The sequence below is a fragment of the Eucyclogobius newberryi genome, unplaced genomic scaffold, assembly GCF_026437365.1.
Source record: "Eucyclogobius newberryi isolate DKJ021-1_F unplaced genomic scaffold, fEucNew1.0.hap1 SCAF_22, whole genome shotgun sequence".
In the NCBI taxonomy this organism is placed as follows: domain Eukaryota; kingdom Metazoa; phylum Chordata; class Actinopteri; order Gobiiformes; family Gobiidae; genus Eucyclogobius; species Eucyclogobius newberryi.
In genome coordinates, this window is record NW_027315857.1 from 24,614,275 (window position 1) to 24,631,865 (window position 17,591).

The 17,591-nt window shown below is 45.2% G+C and overlaps 1 protein-coding gene across 1 annotated transcript in view; it reads left to right on the plus strand.

Annotated features, from left to right (window-relative positions):
* The first annotated feature begins 236 nt into the window (after nt 1-236).
* LOC140371558 (uncharacterized) overlaps nt 237-17,591 on the plus strand; it is a 58,423-nt gene continuing 41,068 nt past the window's right edge. The window contains exon 1 of the mRNA XM_072458728.1: nt 237-367. Within this exon, the coding sequence (XP_072314829.1) occupies nt 243-367 (125 nt within the window). The 5' untranslated portion in view covers nt 237-242. The remainder of the gene's footprint in view (nt 368-17,591) is intronic.

The window sequence follows — 17,591 nt, forward strand, 5'->3', positions numbered from 1 at the left end:
ACTGGCATTGACAACCACAGTCTTATTTGCTTAATTTTTTTGCTTGCTTATTTCGTAATTTGTATTATTTAGTATTTTTTTTCTTTTGTAATTTTTTTTTCTCGTAATTTTTTTTCTTTTGTATTTTTTTTCTTTCGTAATTTTTTTCTTTTGTTTTTTTTTCTTTTTTTTTCTTTATTTAGTTATATTTATAGTAATTTTCCAAACATATTCGGTGAACCTCTGGATGCCGGAGTTTGGAAATGTTGAACGAGAAGGGCAAAACCCCGGGGCAAAAAACCCGGACGCCGAAGGTCATCATCAACAACGAGCGACGCCACGGCAACGGTAAACCAGGAAACGCCAAAGACAAGCACCAATCAGGAAGGTGAGAAGATGCTTTTTCAATCGTCTTATTTAGTGTCCCCTTAATCCAAACAATACTTTGAAACGCCCTTAAATTAAGTTTTGAAGTGTAAATCTAGTATATGATGGTGTAAAAACACGATTGATGCAGGACTAACTTTATGTTTATCACACCGTTGGTTTCGTAAAAAGAATGATGTTTTCTCCTTTATTTTCTCACTAACTCTGCAGTTTGTTTGAGGCCTAAATTACAGGATAACGTTCTGTTCCGCATCGTTTTATGTCTTAGATTTCGTTTGGGGGGTGGAGTTCCGAACCCTACATTCGGAACTCCACCAAATGAAAGAGGAACGCAGTTACTCGGAAGTATTCTCCTTAATATGCATTTTTTGCACGTGTTTAGTTACCAGACAACAACGGTACGGCGTGAATGAACGACGCGCTGGTCAATGTGCTTTGGGGGGTCTTGAAAGGCGCTGAAATTCATGTCAAATCATTGGTAAATCGATGATAAATCCATCCGGGAATGTTCTCTTTCGGGGCTGTAGAGAGTCGAAAATGTATATGAAGAGCTACACTGGGCATTCATTAAGTTTGTACAGGATTTTGAGCTTTCAGCGCCTACACTGATGTAAAAAGCAGCGTCGAATGCCCTAAAAGCGATAGTAAAACGGAAAAATATAAACGGCCACGCCTTTGTATTCCCGAACTAGAGATTAAACTGAAACGAATCGTTCTTTGTGCGTGAATTCAACTGTCTCCGCGGTTCTTTTTGTGCATTAGTGACGCGGGATTCGTTTGGCCTTTTCGGGACTTTCCTTCACAAAAACCGACACTCGAATGCCGTAAATCTGTGATAAAGGCGCGATCGAACCCGCCACGCGCACGTCAAGGCGTTCGCCACGGAAACGAGCGCTCGATATTCCTCTTCTCGTTGACCTGTTGCCGAGTGTCGGAGGCGCGCGTGTCCGTTTGTGCGGATGCATTTAGCCGTGTTTACGCTGCGGCTTGTACCGGACTCAGTTTTACAGCCGGACGGACTTAGCGTTGCCGCGGCGATACTGTTAAACGGATTGGGTTCGCGTTCTTCCGCCTCCAGGGCCGCCGGGCTTTGTCTCCTCGGCTTTCATTCGATTGCAGCCAGCGTTACGGCCGAGAAGCAACTGGATTTCTTACTGCGAGCGGACTCGTTTTTACGCAGCTCTGACTTGTAACTTGACCTCATGAGTTCCGTGACATATTGGCGAAAGTTCTAAGCAAAGGACATAGACGGTATAATCGCCAAAATTACGGTATTGCAGTCAAGTAAGAAAATAAACGTTTCAAAATATCCCAAAGTTCTCCATCCGGCAATTTTTTTTTACATTTTATTTATAATTTTTCCTACTTTTTGGGCTCGTTTTGGTCATGGTTTAGTCTTTTTTTAGACTGTGGTACATGATTTTCACGCCCGCAAAACCAGAAATCGTTTTTTTTAATCACTCAAACCCTATGTACATTGTTAATATTCACAAGGATTCATTTTCCACCGCTTTGAAACAGCTTTTTCCAGGCGTTGAAATGAAACTGGGGCGGAGCAGCCAAGCACAGCCAATCAGAGCACCCCTTTCAGATCTTGATGGTTTTTGACGCACACACGGACACACTGAGATCTCACTGTGTCACAAAGTGCTCATTTACAACCAAACAAACTCTTTTATTTGGACTTGAGTTGAGACGACATTTTGCGTTATTCCACTGAACTTATTGTGTTAAAAGTACATTGAAATATGGCAATAATATCGTCATTGTTATCGAATATCGTAGAGTTTTGTCAAATTGTGCAGCCCTACGCAGCAATAATGTGTCGCCATGGAGACAAGCAGGAGGCGGACCCTTCACTAGAAATGTTATATAGAGCAACTTTTAAACAGAACTGTCAACATACTCGTCAAATTCACCTTTTTACACCTGGAATAATCCCACCTAGACATGGAACAGGAAATGCAGGTATTCAAAAATATTGGTTAAAAAATGCTTAAAAATTCACTTTAATGCGCTTTTAAAATAGCCATCGTTAGTTCACTCATAGTTGTGTTTCGATTGATTCCTGCAGGTTAATCTCGTTTTGTCCTGCAACTGAGACTGTTTTCACCTAGCCCCTAGCCCCGCCCACGTCCCTGCACTTAGGGAATTTAAAATTTAAGTGCCTATGAGAGGTTTTCACGATTTTCAAATGTTTACATTATTTGGTGTATTTATCCGTTACCTGTTGTACATATCAATGATATTTTTACACCAATCGAGCAGGTATTTGTGGAGAAAATGTAGAAAAATCTGTAGAAAATGACAGGAAGTGACATCACACCAGGGACACACATTCCAGTCCATGTTTATGCAGAATTTACACAAAGAAACAACTTTTTTGACTCTCTAAATATTAATTCACTCTCGTATAGTTTTTTTTGTCACACTTAAAAAATTGTGACATTAGATGAGTTTTGGCCCAGTGTTTTCTGGGTAATTCCCTGGTGTGATGTCATCAATTACAAACAGGAAGTAGAATTACAAACCTAAAAGATGTGCTATTCTGTGATAACTTTTTTTTTTTAATGATTTTTATCTAAATTCAAAATATATTTATCTTAACTGTGTTTTCGTTCAGTGAGTCGTCCGACCTGTAGGGGGCGCTTTGAGTCTCAGAGGGATGCATACACGTTGAGTTACAAAAAACGTCATGTACCCACTTTTGAGACACACAAAAACGACAATCTGCAGCTTGTTGCGGTGAAACGTCACTACGAAGAGGCGGGCCTTATCGCTACGAAGAGGCGGGCCTTATCGCTACGAAGAGGCGGGCCTTATCGCTACGAAGAGGCGGGCCTTATCGCTACGAAGAGCTTGTCACTTCTCCAGCTTTCAGCAGGAAGTCAGCGAACCTGTTCCGTTCACCACACTGCGGTTTACGACGTAGAAAACGTAAAAAGGGCGGTAAAAGGGCGGCGTGTAGTGTTCCACCCCTGAAGAAAAGCATAATCCGCCTCCTTTGACGACGCCGACCACATGCGGGGTCTTTGCACGTGGGACCGCTCGCACTTCACCCTGGCCTTGAGCCGGACGAGCCGGAGCGCGTCGTAAAAACCGCGACCGTTTAGGGGCCCGAGGGGCAGCTGCTTTCACGCGCTCAGCTGCTGCTCGTGCTTTGTCGGAACTTTACGACACTTCGACCGCGAGGTTCAAGAAACAGGTCGCTATCCCACTGTGACGAGCAGTTGTGTTACTTTACATCTTTACTTTGAGCATTTTTTTTTTTTTTTTTTTGTTGAAAATCCCAGAATCGGTGCCTCATTTAATGTTTCGTTTGTCCGATTGCATCAACTCATAAAGCAGACTTTTGATATATATTTTGAGTCTAAATTGTTACTCGGTACTCAAGCAGCAGTTTCACCAGTTTTTTGGGGGGGTTTTTATACTTTAATTTTATTTAAATACACATTTTAGCTACAACTCCGACAGAAAATCTAAAAACATGGATGGCATGGGCTAAAATCTAGTTCTGTATAAAAGAGAAAGTTTCCAATTAATGACACAACTGCTGCTGGACAAAAAAATAATCTGTAATTTGTGTTTTGATTTCTAAAAAAACACAAATTATCCCCTATTGTTTCCCAGTCACACCAGCAACATTTCCCCTGCCGATGACAGGTTTTCACGATTTTCAAATTTTTACTTTATTTGGCGTATTCATATCTCTTGTACATATAAATGATAGTTTTATACCAATCGAGCAGGTATTTGTGGAGAAAATTTTGAAAAATTTGTAGAAAATTACAGGAAGTGTCATCACACCAGGGACACACATTCCAGTCAAAGTTTATGCAGAATTTACACACAAAAAAAACAACTTTTTTGACTCTCTAAACATCAATTCCCTCTCACATAGTTTTATTTGTCACACTTGACATTAGATGAGTTTTGGCCCAGTGTTTTTGGGTAATTTCCTGGTGTGATGTCATCAATTACAACCGTTTTTTGTTTTTTTCTGTCCGACCTGTCAGAAATACTTTAATCTTATTTAAATACACATTTTGGCCACAACTCCTCCCTTCTTTGTACCGTGCTTGACAGGAAATTTAAAAGCATGTACGGGGCTAAAATCTAGTTCTGTATTAATGACACAACTGCGGCCGCACAAAAAAATTCATCTGTATTTTGTGTTTTTTTAACCTCTAAAAATTCAAAAATTATCCCCTATTGTTACCCAGTCACGCCAACAGCATTTCCCCTTTTAGTACCGGCGTGATCGAAAGGACGGGAGGGCACCTGGAGCATGCAAATATCCCTCTAAATCACAAATCCGCCGTCGACCACGTCACCGTTGTGCCGCGCTGAAAACTCTGGCCGTCAAAGCAGAGTGCGTGGAAATATTACGCCGCGCTATCACTGACACAGCGCACACATTAACACCTGCACCTCCGGCTGGGCCCTGGCACCCAAGGACTGCGCTGGCAATTCTAGTATTTATTTTTGGACGCAGCATTTACTATATTAAAATCTGGAGAGTGCATGTTCTCACAGTGGTTGTTCTGTCTCGTAGCCGTTTATCTTTTTTTTTTACCATTCGGATAGTTTTATTTACGAAAACGACAAATAATAGTCTTTTGTGTCTAAAAGTGGTTGTGGTTGTTCTGTCTGTTTTTGTGATTTTTTGTTTTCTTTTATAAAAAAATTTAAAGAACAAGAAAAAATGTATGGAATATGAATAAACAATAAACAAAGTAAGACCAGAGAGAGAACAACAGATATAAATCAAAAGACAACCAGCAAAACAATAAAAACACATGCGAACCCAAAAAACTTTCCCATTTTACCCACAGACTGTCAAATTTTACAATTTTAAAAATGTTCCGTCTCGTGTCAGTTTCTAAATTTTTTACGTTTTTCAAAGCCTTCGGATAGTTTTATTTACAAAAACGACAAAAAATAAAAGTGTTTTGTGTCTCCCAGTCGCTGTGTTTTTTTTGGTCTGTTTTTTTAATTACGATTTTTTGTTTTGTTTTGTTTAAAATGTAAGGAACAAGAAAAAAATATATACATGAAAACACGAGGAGGCGGTGGGCTCGTCTCCTCGTCTCAGTGAGGAGGTGGTGGGCTCGTCTCCTCGTCCCAGTGAGGAGGTGGTGGGCTCGTCTCCTCGTCTCAATGAGGAGGTGGTGGGCTCCTCGTCCCAGTGAGGAGGTGGTGGGCTCGTCTCCTTGTCCCAGTGAGGAGGTGGTGGGCTCGTCTCCTTGTCCCAGTGAGGAGGTGGTGGGCTCGTCTCCTTGTCCCAGTGAGGAGGCGGTGGGCTCGTCTCCTCGTCTCAGTGAGGAGGTGGTGGGCTCGTCTCCTCGTCCCAGTGAGGAGGTGGTGGGCTCGTCTCCTCGTCTCAATGAGGAGGTGGTGGGCTCCTCGTCCCAGTGAGGAGGTGGTGGGCTCGTCTCCTTGTCCCAGTGAGGAGGTGGTGGGCTCGTCTCCTTGTCCCAGTGAGGAGGTGGTGGGCTCGTCTCCTTGTCCCAGTGAGGAGGTGGTGGGCTCGTCTCAGTGAGGAGGTGGTGGGTTCCTCTCCTCGTCTCAGTGAGAAGGCGGTGGGTTCCTCTCCTCGTCCCAGTGAGGAGGTGGTGGGCTCGTCTCCTCGTCTCAGTGAGGAGGTGGTGGGCTCGTCTCCTCGTCTCAGTGAGGAGGTGGTGGGCTCGTCTCCTCTTCTCAGTGAGGAGGAGGTGGTGGGCTCGTCTCCTCGTCTCAATGAGGAGGTGGTGGGCTCGTCTCCTCGTCTCAGTGAGGAGGTGGTGGGCTCGTCTCCTCTTCTCAGTTAAGGAGGTGGTGGGCTTGTCTCCTCGTCCCAGTGAGGAGGTGGTGGGCTCGTCTCCTCGTGCTCGTCTCCTCGTCTCAATGAGGAGGTGGTGGGCTCGTCTCCTCTTCTCAGTTAAGGAGGCGGTGGGCTCGTCTCCTCTTCTCAGTTAAGGAGGCGGTGGGCTCGTCTCCTTGTCTCAGTGAGGAGGTGGGAGAAGACATACAGATGCCGTAGGTAACGTTCAAACGTCTCTTGCACTTGACTCTTGGCCCCTCGTGTCCCTGTGATGTATTTGTGTTTTATTACCCTTTGACCAAATGCACCAAGGACAGACCCCCGTGGAGACCCCCATGGAGACCCCCGTGGAGACCCCCATGGAGACCCCCATGGAGACCCCCATGGACAGACCCCTATGGAGACCCCCATGGAGACCCCCATGGAGACCCCCGTGGAGACCCCTGTGGAGACCTTTGTAGAGACCCCCGTGGAGACCCCTGTGGAGACCTTTGTAGAGACCCCCGTGGAGACCCATAAACAGCCCTTGTGTGGCGTTTGCATTACGGCTGCGCTCAGAACATCAATGCAGCAATCTTTAATGAGTGCCTTGCGTGATTGTTCAGAGATGAGTCAAAACCGACGTCCGGTATTTGCTTGCATCTGTTGCCGATGGCGATATGAGATTTCCACCCCATAGCCAGGCCGGCAAATCTGTTTAAAGACGAACACACAATAACTTATAACTTTGAATATAACGTAGCAAAAATAACAACTGTGTAAACACATGTACACATCTCAGCCTAACTGCTCTGCCATTCCCATTTTCACTAGAAGAGTAAAAGTAAAAGTGTGTTAGAAGAGTACAAAAGCGACATGTTTTCGAGCGCTGGAGAGACAGGCTGCAGTGGTCAACACTCAACACTCAAACCGAAGAGTGGTGTAAAGTGTCTCTTTTCGTCAGCTCTGGAAGAGTGAGAGCTGAAGACTCCTCTGGGATTCACGAGGTCATTATGATCAGCTGATGATGACAAGAACAAGCACCCGACCTTAGCACCCAACCCTGTCCAGACATGAGTCACCACGGAAAAACGAGGTGCATGCGCTCTCATGTTGTGTAGGACCACCTTCAGCTTAGTTTCAATAATATTATGCCATGTCAAGAGGTGTATTTCCCTCCAGCGTGTCATTGTTCCTCACACAGATCTTCAGCGTGTCATTGTTCCTCACACAGACCTTCAGTGTGTCATTGTTCCTCACACAGATCTTCAGTGGGTCATTGTTCCTCACACAGATCTTCAGTGTGTCATTGTTCCTCACACAGATCTTCAGCGTGTCATTGTTCCTCACACAGATCTTCAGCGTGTCATTGTTCCTCACACAGATCTTCAGCGTGTCATTGTTCCTCACACAGATCTTCAGTTGGTCATTGTTCCTCACACAGATCTTCAGTGGGTCATTGTTCCTCACACAGATCTTCAGTTGGTCATTGTTCCTCACACAGATCTTCAGCGTGTCATTGTTCCTCACACAGATCTTCAGTGTCATTGTTCCTCACACAGATCTTCAGTGGGTCATTGTTCCTCACACAGATCTTCAGCGTGTCATTGTTCCTCACACAGATCTTCAGTTGGTCATTGTTCCTCACACAGATCTTCAGTGGGTCATTGTTCCTCACACAGATCTTCAGCGTGTCATTGTTCCTCACACAGATCTTCAGTGGGTCATTGTTCCTCACACAGATCTTCAGCGTGTCATTGTTCCTCACACAGATCTTCAGTTGGTCATTGTTCCTCACACAGATCTTCAGTGGGTCATTGTTCCTCACACAGATCTTCAGTGGGTCATTGTTCCTCACACAGATCTTGTATTGCTGATGGAGAGTGACCACTGCACAAAACCAGGGTTGAATGTATTTTGAAAGCCAAACTCTTTGTCTATGAATCATCTCATAAACGCTCTACTTTTAACTACGGCCCACGGTCAAAGAAGGCTATATTCCACCCAGGCTTGCACATAAAAAACAGGGCTAAAGCGGGGCCAAAGGAGGGCCAAAGCGGGGCTAAAGCGGGACCAAAGTGGGGCCAAAGTGGGGCAAAATTGGGGCCAAAGCGGGGCCAAAGCAGGGCAAAAGCGGGGCCAAAGTGGGGCAAAATTGGGGCCAAAGCGGGGACAAAGGAGGGCCAAAGTGGGGCTAAATCAGGGCCAAAGCAGGGCCAAAGGTGGGCCAAAGCAGGGCCAGAGCAGGGCCAGAGCAGGGCTAGTGGGGCCAAATCAGGACGAGATCAGGGCTAAAGCGGGTCCAAAGCAGGGCCAAATCAGAGCCAAAGCAGGGCCAAAGTGGGGCCAAAGCGGGGCCAAAGCAGGGCCAAAGCGGGGCCAAAGCAGGGCCAAAGCAGGGCCTCATAACGACAGAGGGAGGAATCGAGGATGTAATTTTAGTTTTCACGTGTCAGAAGCCTAATGCGAGGAGACGCAGACAGATGGACGGCTCGGGGTGTTGTGCTGGTGTCCAGTTTCAGAGTCTGGGGACAGTTTGACACGGCCCATGTTTGACCGTAAACGAGAAAGTGGTTTCTCCACGACAGTCATTGTTTTTTTGGGGGGGAAAGAAAGCGTCGTTCGAACCGTAGTTGTTGTTTGTTGAGCGATGTTTAACGCGTTTTGCTGACGAGGCGTTTTTGTTTCTGCCGACGGTGAAGACGGTGGACTTTGAGCCAGATTTAGTTTCATGTAGATATTCCCAGCTGCAATTTATTATTATTATTATTATCTTACTTTTTGTATTTATTATTATTTTTTATTATCATTATGTTGTATTATTATTATTATCATCATTTTTATTATTATTATTATTACTATTTTTATATATATATTATTTTATTTTTTTCATTTTTTTATTACGATTTTTATTATGATTTGTATGTATATAATTGCATTATTATTATTATTATTATTATTATTATTATTATTATCATCATCTTATTTTTTATTTTATTTTATTATTATTATTGTTATTTTTATGTATATAATTGTATTATTATTATTATTATTATCATCATCTTATTTTTTTTAATAAATTGTATTATTATTATTATTAAATTGTATTATTATTATTATTATTATTAGGCCCGAGCGCCACAAGCTGGCGAGAGGCCTATTAATCTCGTAAGGCCGTGCGAAGCACGGCTGCGAAAGTGCGCACGTAGTGCGCACGAAATCGAGCGCGAAGCGCTCGCCCACTTCCAAACACTCACTAACGCACTCCTTCACTCATGCACGCCCCGTGCATACTAATTAGTAGTAGGAAGATGGAACATTACCGTTGTAAACGGGCGAAGCCCGTGCAAAAGTGCGCACTAAATGAGCACTTTACATTGAGATGACGACCGCGAAGCGGTCGTCATCCCCATATAAAGCACTCATTTGCGCTAAGTACCTCACGAATACGTTCCCCATCTCTTGCATGTTCCGTGCATATAAGCATGTAATGCAAAAAATGAACATTATTACTGTATAGAGGGCCAAAAACACAAAGTGGGCGGAGCCCACTCAAAATTAACGAAAGTACCCGTCAGTGACGAGGGACCCACACCATGAGGTAGGAAAGCGCGAGCGCTTTCCGAAAATGTATAGTTTATGATATTTGGAAAATGGGAAACATTGTTTTCGCATCGGAATATTTAGGCCCGAGCCCCAGCAGGGCGGAGGGCCTATTGCTCCCGCAACGCTGCCGAAGGCAGCGTTGCAACTGTCTGACCCCCCGTCGCCCCTGGCAAGTACAGTGAACTAGCCCATGCCGAAGGCATGGATCATGCATACTTACTCCTGCTATGACAGAAATAGTCAACAATTAGTGAATGGGCCTAGCCCATTCACTAATTGTTGACAACAGCAGCGCGAAGCGCTGCATTCCTCCAAAAACCCTCCTGGCATCGTCCCGTACGCGAGAATCCATGCCGCAGGCATGAGCCATGCTTGTATCTGCTCAAATCAATGGAAGTCTATGGGGAGTGGGCGGGGCATCCCGACGGAATAGGGAGTGACGAGCGCGTAAGCGCTCGTAATGATGATTCCACCCCATGGCGGCATCGGGAAGGCTTAGAGCTTTCAAACGATGTATAATTTGTTGTTATACTGGAAACGGCTATATTGTTTTTGATAAAAATATTATTATTTTTATTAGGCCCGAGCGCCACAAGCTGGCGAGAGGCCTATTAATCTCGTAAGGCCGTGCGAAGCACGGCTGCGAAAGTGCGCACGTAGTGCGCACAAAATCGAGCGCGAAGCGCTCGCCCACTTCCAAACACTCACTAACGCACTCCTTCACTCACGCACGCCCCGTGCATACTAATTAATAGTAGGAAAATGGAACATTACCGTTGTAAACGGGCGAAGCCCGTGCAAAAGTGCGCACTAAACGAGCACTTTACATTGGGATGACGACCGCGTATATCCCCATATAAGCATGTAAGGCAAAAATTGAACATTATTACTGTATAGAGGGCCAAAAACACAAAGTGGGCGGAGCCCACTCAAAATTATCGAAAGTACCCGTCAGTGACCAGGGACCCACACCATGAGGTAGGAAAGCGCGAGCGCTTTCCGAAAATGTATAGTTTATGATATTTGAAAAATGGGAAACATTGTTTTCGCATCGGAATATTATTCTTTCTTTCTTTCTTCTTCTTCTTCTCGGGACCAACCCCCCTATTTTTCACCCAGTGAACATTGACGAAAAGTCAAAAAAATTTGCACGCCTCTAAAAATCGTGCCTCTCTACATTCTGGCTATTTCCCTTTTCTAAAATTAAAAAAATTGGCGCGTCAGCGCCCCCAAATGTACCAAAAATGCATTGAGAGATGGGAAATGACCCAAAAAAAATCTGTTCGTAGAATCATGAAATTTGGCGCAGAGGTAGATGGTGACAAGAGAAGTAAAAAATATTATAACGGCAACGCCGTCCGCCCAACCAAATGTCGGCCATATTGCTTCAAAAATGGCTAAACATGACTTCGGAGTTTTTCCAAACGTCGTACTTTTACGAACTCCTCCCAGGGCGTTGGCCCTAAAAAGCTGAAATTTGGTGAAAATGCTACTGAGGAGTGGGACATCAAAAGTTATCCAAATTACATTGATACCTCTCACGGTCTCTGTGCGGCGAAGCCGCAAACTGTAGCTAGAATTTCAGAAATCTCCCATATTTAAAATTTCTGCCGTTTGCGCAGATAAAGTCCGAATTGCGTCAAATTAGAATCAGTTGTTAAACTCTTTGCCCTAAACCTACTTGAAGTGAAATAAATTCATTTGGCGCCACAGCGCCCCCTACAGATTTTATATGGAGGTTAAATGTTTTGTTTTGCGAAATTATATGAAATTTGACACACAACTCAATTTTAGCATCCCCATCAAAAAAGTCAATGACTCATGTCATAATTGTTATGGCGTTGCCGTAACGATGACCGAAACCTTTCATGTTATTCCAATGGGGAAATCGCCAGAACATGTATACACTTTAGACTTTCACAAACTCCTCCCAGGGCGTCAGCCCTATTAACCTGAAATTTGGTGAGACTCATCTTCAAGACCATCAAAAGTTATCCACATTTTCATTCAAAGAGTCACGGTGTCTGTGCGGCAAAGCCGCACATTTTGCCAAGAATTCAAAATAAAATTGCTTTTTGATGGTAAAACAAAGGGGAGAAGATGTGACAGCGTCACAGATTCAGCAGTAGGCGTAATAAAAGGACAATTGGGGCGCGTTAGCGCCCCCTCCTCTTGCGGCGTGGCGGCGGTGTGGCGGCGGCGTGGCGGCGGCGTGGCGAGGGCCGATCATTGCCGCTTGCGGCTATATTTCTTCTTCTTCTTCTCGGGACCAACCCCCCTATTTTTCACCCAGTGAACATTGACGAAAAGTCACAAAAATTTGCACACCTCTAAAAATCGTGCCTCTCTACATTCTGGCTATTTCCCTTTTCTAAAATAAAAAAAATTGGCGCGTCAGCGCCCCCAAATGTACCAAAAATGCATTGAGAGATGGGAAATGACCCAAAAAAAATCTGATCGTAGAATCATGAAATTTGGCGCAGAGGTAGATGGTGACAAGAGAAGTAAAAAATATTATTACGGCAACGCCGTCCGCCCAACCAAATGTCGGCCATATTGCTTCAAAAATGGCTAAACATGACTTCGGAGTTTTTCCAAACGTCGTACTTTTACGAACTCCTCCCAGGGCGTTGGCCCTAAAAAGCTGAAATTTGGTGAAAATGCTACTGAGGAGTGGGACATCAAAAGTTATCCAAATTACATTGATACCTGTCACGGTCTCTGTGCGGCAAAGCCGCAAACTGTAGCAAGAATTTCAGAAATCTCCCAAATTTAACATTTCTGCCGTTTGCGCAGATAAAGTCCGAATTGCGTCGAATTAGAATCAGTTGTTAAACTCTTTGCCCTAAACCTACTTGAAATGAAATAAATTAATTTGGAGCCACAGTGCCCCCTACAGATTTTATATGGAGGTTAAATATTTAGTTTTGCGAAATTATATGAAATTTGACACACAACTCAATTTTGGCATCCCCATCAGAAAAGTCAATGAGACCCATGTCATAATTGTTATGGCTTTGCCGTAACGATGACCGAAACCTTCCATGTTATTCCAATGGGGAAATCGCCAGAACATGTTTACACTTTAGACTTTCACAAACTCCTCTTAGGGCGTTAGACATATTAACCTGAAATTTGGTGAGACTCATCTTCAGGGGTGGACCATCAAAAGTTATCCACATTTTTATTCAAAGAGTCACGGTGTCTGTGCGGCAAAGCCGCACATTTTGCCAAGAATTCAAAATAAAATCTCTTTTTGATGGTAAAACAAAGGGGAGAAGATGTGACAGCGTCACAGATTCAGCAGTAGGCGTAATAAAAGGACAATTGGGGCGCGTTAGCGCCCCCTCCTCTTGCGGCGTGGCGGCGGCGTAGCGAGGGCCGATCATTGCCGCTTGCGGCTATATTTATTATTATTATTATTATTTTATATATATAATTGTATTATCATTACTGCTTCATTATTTTATTATTTCATCCATCCATCCATTACCGCTTTTTCCCTTTCGGGGTCGCGGGTGACTGGAGCCTATCCCTGTGACTTTGGGCCTTAGGCGGGGTACATCCTGGACAGTGGCCAACTCGTCGCAGGGTCAACACAGAGACATGGACATGACAGACTCACATTCACTCTCACATTCACTAGGGCCAATTTAGAGTCTCCAATTTTACCTAACACATGCCTGTGTTTGGACGGTGGGAGGAGCCGGAGAACCCGGAGAGAACCCACGGTCACACGGGGAGAACATGCAGAACAGAGGATAAATAAAATAAATACAATTTGAAAATAATGTGGCATCCAAAGAAAAGAAGGGTTAAAGCATATTAAGTCCAATAAGTCACGATTATTAGGTTAAATTGATAATCGTGATCATTCAGGTCACATGATGATCGTAAAGACCAAAGAAATTCTTCTAATCTTGACAATTTTAAAAGCATAATTCAGTATTTTTGTTCAATGTACAACCCAAAAAATGGACCTAAATGAATTTTTTTTTTTATTGTAAATGGCTGTTTTTGTCAAATTTTGTCTTTCAGAAAATACATTTTTGTAAAGTCAGTTACACCTCAGATCACGGCAATTAAAGAAAATAAAACATTTTAAAGACTGTTTGGTCACAGTCTCAACAACCGTGATTAATCGTTAAATCCTGATTGAAAAAAAATTCCCGCAATAATTTGACATCGTGACGTCCCTCGTCCAAAACAAACGTCTCATTTTGTCCAATGTTTGTCAAATTTATCCATCTTCAAATCGAGTCCAGATGTGATTCTTTACATTGTGCATATAAAGCAGAACTTTCTAAATATCTAACGTATCTAAGCGCATTCATGACTTGGACGGCCAATCTACCAATATCACAATTAAATGGGAAAAAGAGGCTGATTTTGTTTTGACAGACGAGCAGTGTGGACCACATAATCACATTTAGAGGGAGTTCTGTCGGAAGACGAAACCCGTTTATTCACAACGCCGAGTCAAAGTGCTCGATCCAATACAATCCAACTTTATTTGTATCGCACATTGTACCAACACAAAGTCTCCAAAGTGCTGCACAGGAGACAAGTAAAATATGTAAAAAAATATATATACAATAAAAAATGAATAAATACATATAAACAGAATACAAACTAATTAAAAACAACATAAAATATATAAAATGATAAAAGACAGCCAGAGGACCTCACAAATCTCCTGCCAGGTTAAAAGCCAGTGAATAAAAGTGCATTTTTAAACAAGACTTAAGAGCATCAACTGAAGGTGCAGTGTTTATGTGGAGGAAGAGCGTTGTTCACAGGGCGGAGTCGAATGTTGGAGAAACCGTGGCAACCATCATACACATCGCATCATACAAAAAATTGACAGTAATGAACAGAGCGATGCAGATTGTTTTTGACACCTCCCTTTTGATTTTGGACTGATGCACGTGGCCCTCAAACCTCCCACTGTGGACACAATGGACACTGTGGACACAATGGACACAATGGACAAGACTCTCTCTGGAATATGCTCCTGGCGACTGGGAAGACGACTCTCACACAAACATGGAAGACTCAAACGGCCCCGACGACACAGGACTGGACAAATAATAGATATACGCAAAATGGAACAAATGAACTCAGGACTCAACTTAAAAATAGAAAAAATGTAATAGACGACGGTCAAAATGGGACAATCATCTTGAATTATCGGGAGCAATTCTTCTTTGTGTATGTATGTGTATATGAATATATGTATGTTTTTATACTGTATTTGAATACGTATACCAATATTATTTCTTTTTTCTCTGATACCACTCTTCCATTCTCAATTTTGCTCCTGAATCTTGTGCCCCCCCCAAGTCCAGCACATTCTAAGTGTTTTTTTTTCTTTTTTCCCCTGTTTTGTTTGTTTTGCTTGTGCTTTTATTTGACCCCCTCGTCTGTTGTTGTTATTTTGTTGTTGTGTTTATTCTACGTTGGGCCTCAAAACTCCCGCCACGGACGTACAGGATGGAAACCTTTGGACCGTCGCCCTGCCAGCTGGGGAAGAAGGCCACAAACTGCGGACTGGACCGACGTCGTGATCGTTCATCGCGAGCGCAGACTGCTGAGCGCAGACTGCTGAGCGCACACTGGCGAGCGCACACTGGCGAGCTCACACTGCCAAGCGCACACTGGCGAGCTCACACTGGCGAGCGCACACTGGCGAGCGCACATTGGCGAGCTCACACTGGAGAGCGCACACTGCCGAGCGCACACTGCTGAGCGCACACTGGCGAGTGCACACTGGCGAGCTCACACTGGCGAGCGCACACTGGCGAGCTCACACTGGCGAGCGCAGACTGGAGAGCGCACACTGCTGAGCTCACACTGGCGAGCGCACACTGGCGAGCTCACACTGGCGAGCGCACACTGGCGAGCGCACACTGGCGAGCTCACACTGGCGAGCGCACACTGCCTAGCGCACACTGCTGAGCGCACACTGGCGAGCGCACACTGGCGAGCGCACACTGGCGAGCTCACACTGGCGAGCACACACTGCCTAGCGCACACTGCTGAGCGCACACTGGCGAGCGCACACTGGCGAGCGCACACTGCCGAGCGCACACTGCCGAGCGCACACTGGCGAGCTCACACTGGCGAGCGCACACTGCCTAGCACATACTGTACTGTTGCGCGCACACTGCTGAGCGCAATTTGTCGCCAATGTTCTGCTGAATGGGTTTTCTTTGGAGCTTTGAACCGTGCTACCCGTCGCCTCGCCTGCCTCTCAGTCCGTCTTCACTTCGCTGACCTCGGCCGTACAGAGTTTAGCGCGTCGCTCAACGATTCAGCGCAAAGTCGTGTTCTTTTTCTCTCTTTCTTTACATGCAAGCCGCCGTACGGACCGCGTTGAGCCGCCCGTCGATCGCGGTGACGACAAACACGTCCAGATATTGACCTTTCGTGGACTATCTGCAAAAACGCGTGGCCTTGTGCTTGCCCAGCGGTCGCGCGGTCAGAACCCCGACACCGACAATTTACCGCATGTCCACCCTTCTCTCTCATCCCCGAATTTCACGCTGACCTCTCCTGTCTAATGAAGCCAAAAACAATCTTTGACAACCAAGACCAAGCGATCTCGGTCTTGGCCGGCCCGAGTGCTCTGACCACTGAGCCGCACACGTGTGTTTGTACACCGCCTCTTGAGAAGCCCGTCCCGTAACAACAGTGACGTGACGCTCGCTCAGCAGATTCCGTCCGGTCCTGCGTGGCGGCGTGAGAAACCGGAGCGTCCCGTGGTCCTTTTGGCTGCGCGGGGCGCCGCAGACAGGGGCTAATTCCAGACAGGACATTCCTGGTGTGACCGGGCTCCGCTTTCTTAGATCATTAAGGGGAATGTGTCCTTGTGTTACGGCGCTCATGCCTCGGACACACGGCACCGCCGCCTGGACCGGAGCGTTTTCGGGTGACGTCTACAGTCTGGATGTGAAAATGTTGCTTCTTTATAGAGTTCCAGAAAATTGCAAGAGGCTTTTCTTCTATTACGAGCGCGTGTTTGTGGTATTTATCAGGACTGACCTTCTCAAACTTCCTCAGAATCTCTTCTCTCTGAGCTCAGATTGTCTTCTTCCTCGTCTCTAAAGTAGATTTGTGAGTTTTTTATAGATCATAAACTCGAGCATGTGATTTATAAATGAGAGTCCTGGTTTAGTCTTGGTTCACTGCAGCTCCAGGTCCGAACCAGGTCTGAACCAGGTCTTGAACCAGGTCTGAACTAGGACCGAACCAGGACAGAACCAGGACAGACATATCCATTTGCAGACAGAGTTCAAGAGTATAGAGCTAAAGTCCAGTCGAGACAGACAGAGGGACAGAGAGACAGAGAGACAGAGGGACAGAGAGACAGAGGGACAGAGAGACAGACAGACAGTGAGACAGAGGGACAGAGAGACAGACACACACAGACAGACAGACAGACGGACAGACAGACAGACAGACAGACAGACGGATGCCCCCACACTCCGATCCCGATCCCCTACAGTTCGGTAATGGGCCTGTTCCGCCGTGTCAACTCTTTAACCGAGACACGACGATAAACGTTTTGATCAAAGGCCGATCGTCTCCCGGGTGCTGCGGCACTTTACGTTTAAATTACGGTTAGACCTCGCTCATCCCCCCGCGGGCCACAGAGCTTAGCGCCCTCGGCCTCCGCGACAGCTGGACCCGCACCTCCCGCTCGGCTTATTTCGGGCAATCGTCGCCACCGACAGCAACGAGACGATTCCATTAAACCACTTAAGAGAGATACAAAGAGCACGAGGGCGGGAACGAAACAGGAACCGCCAATGGACGCGAATCAATGACGCGAAAC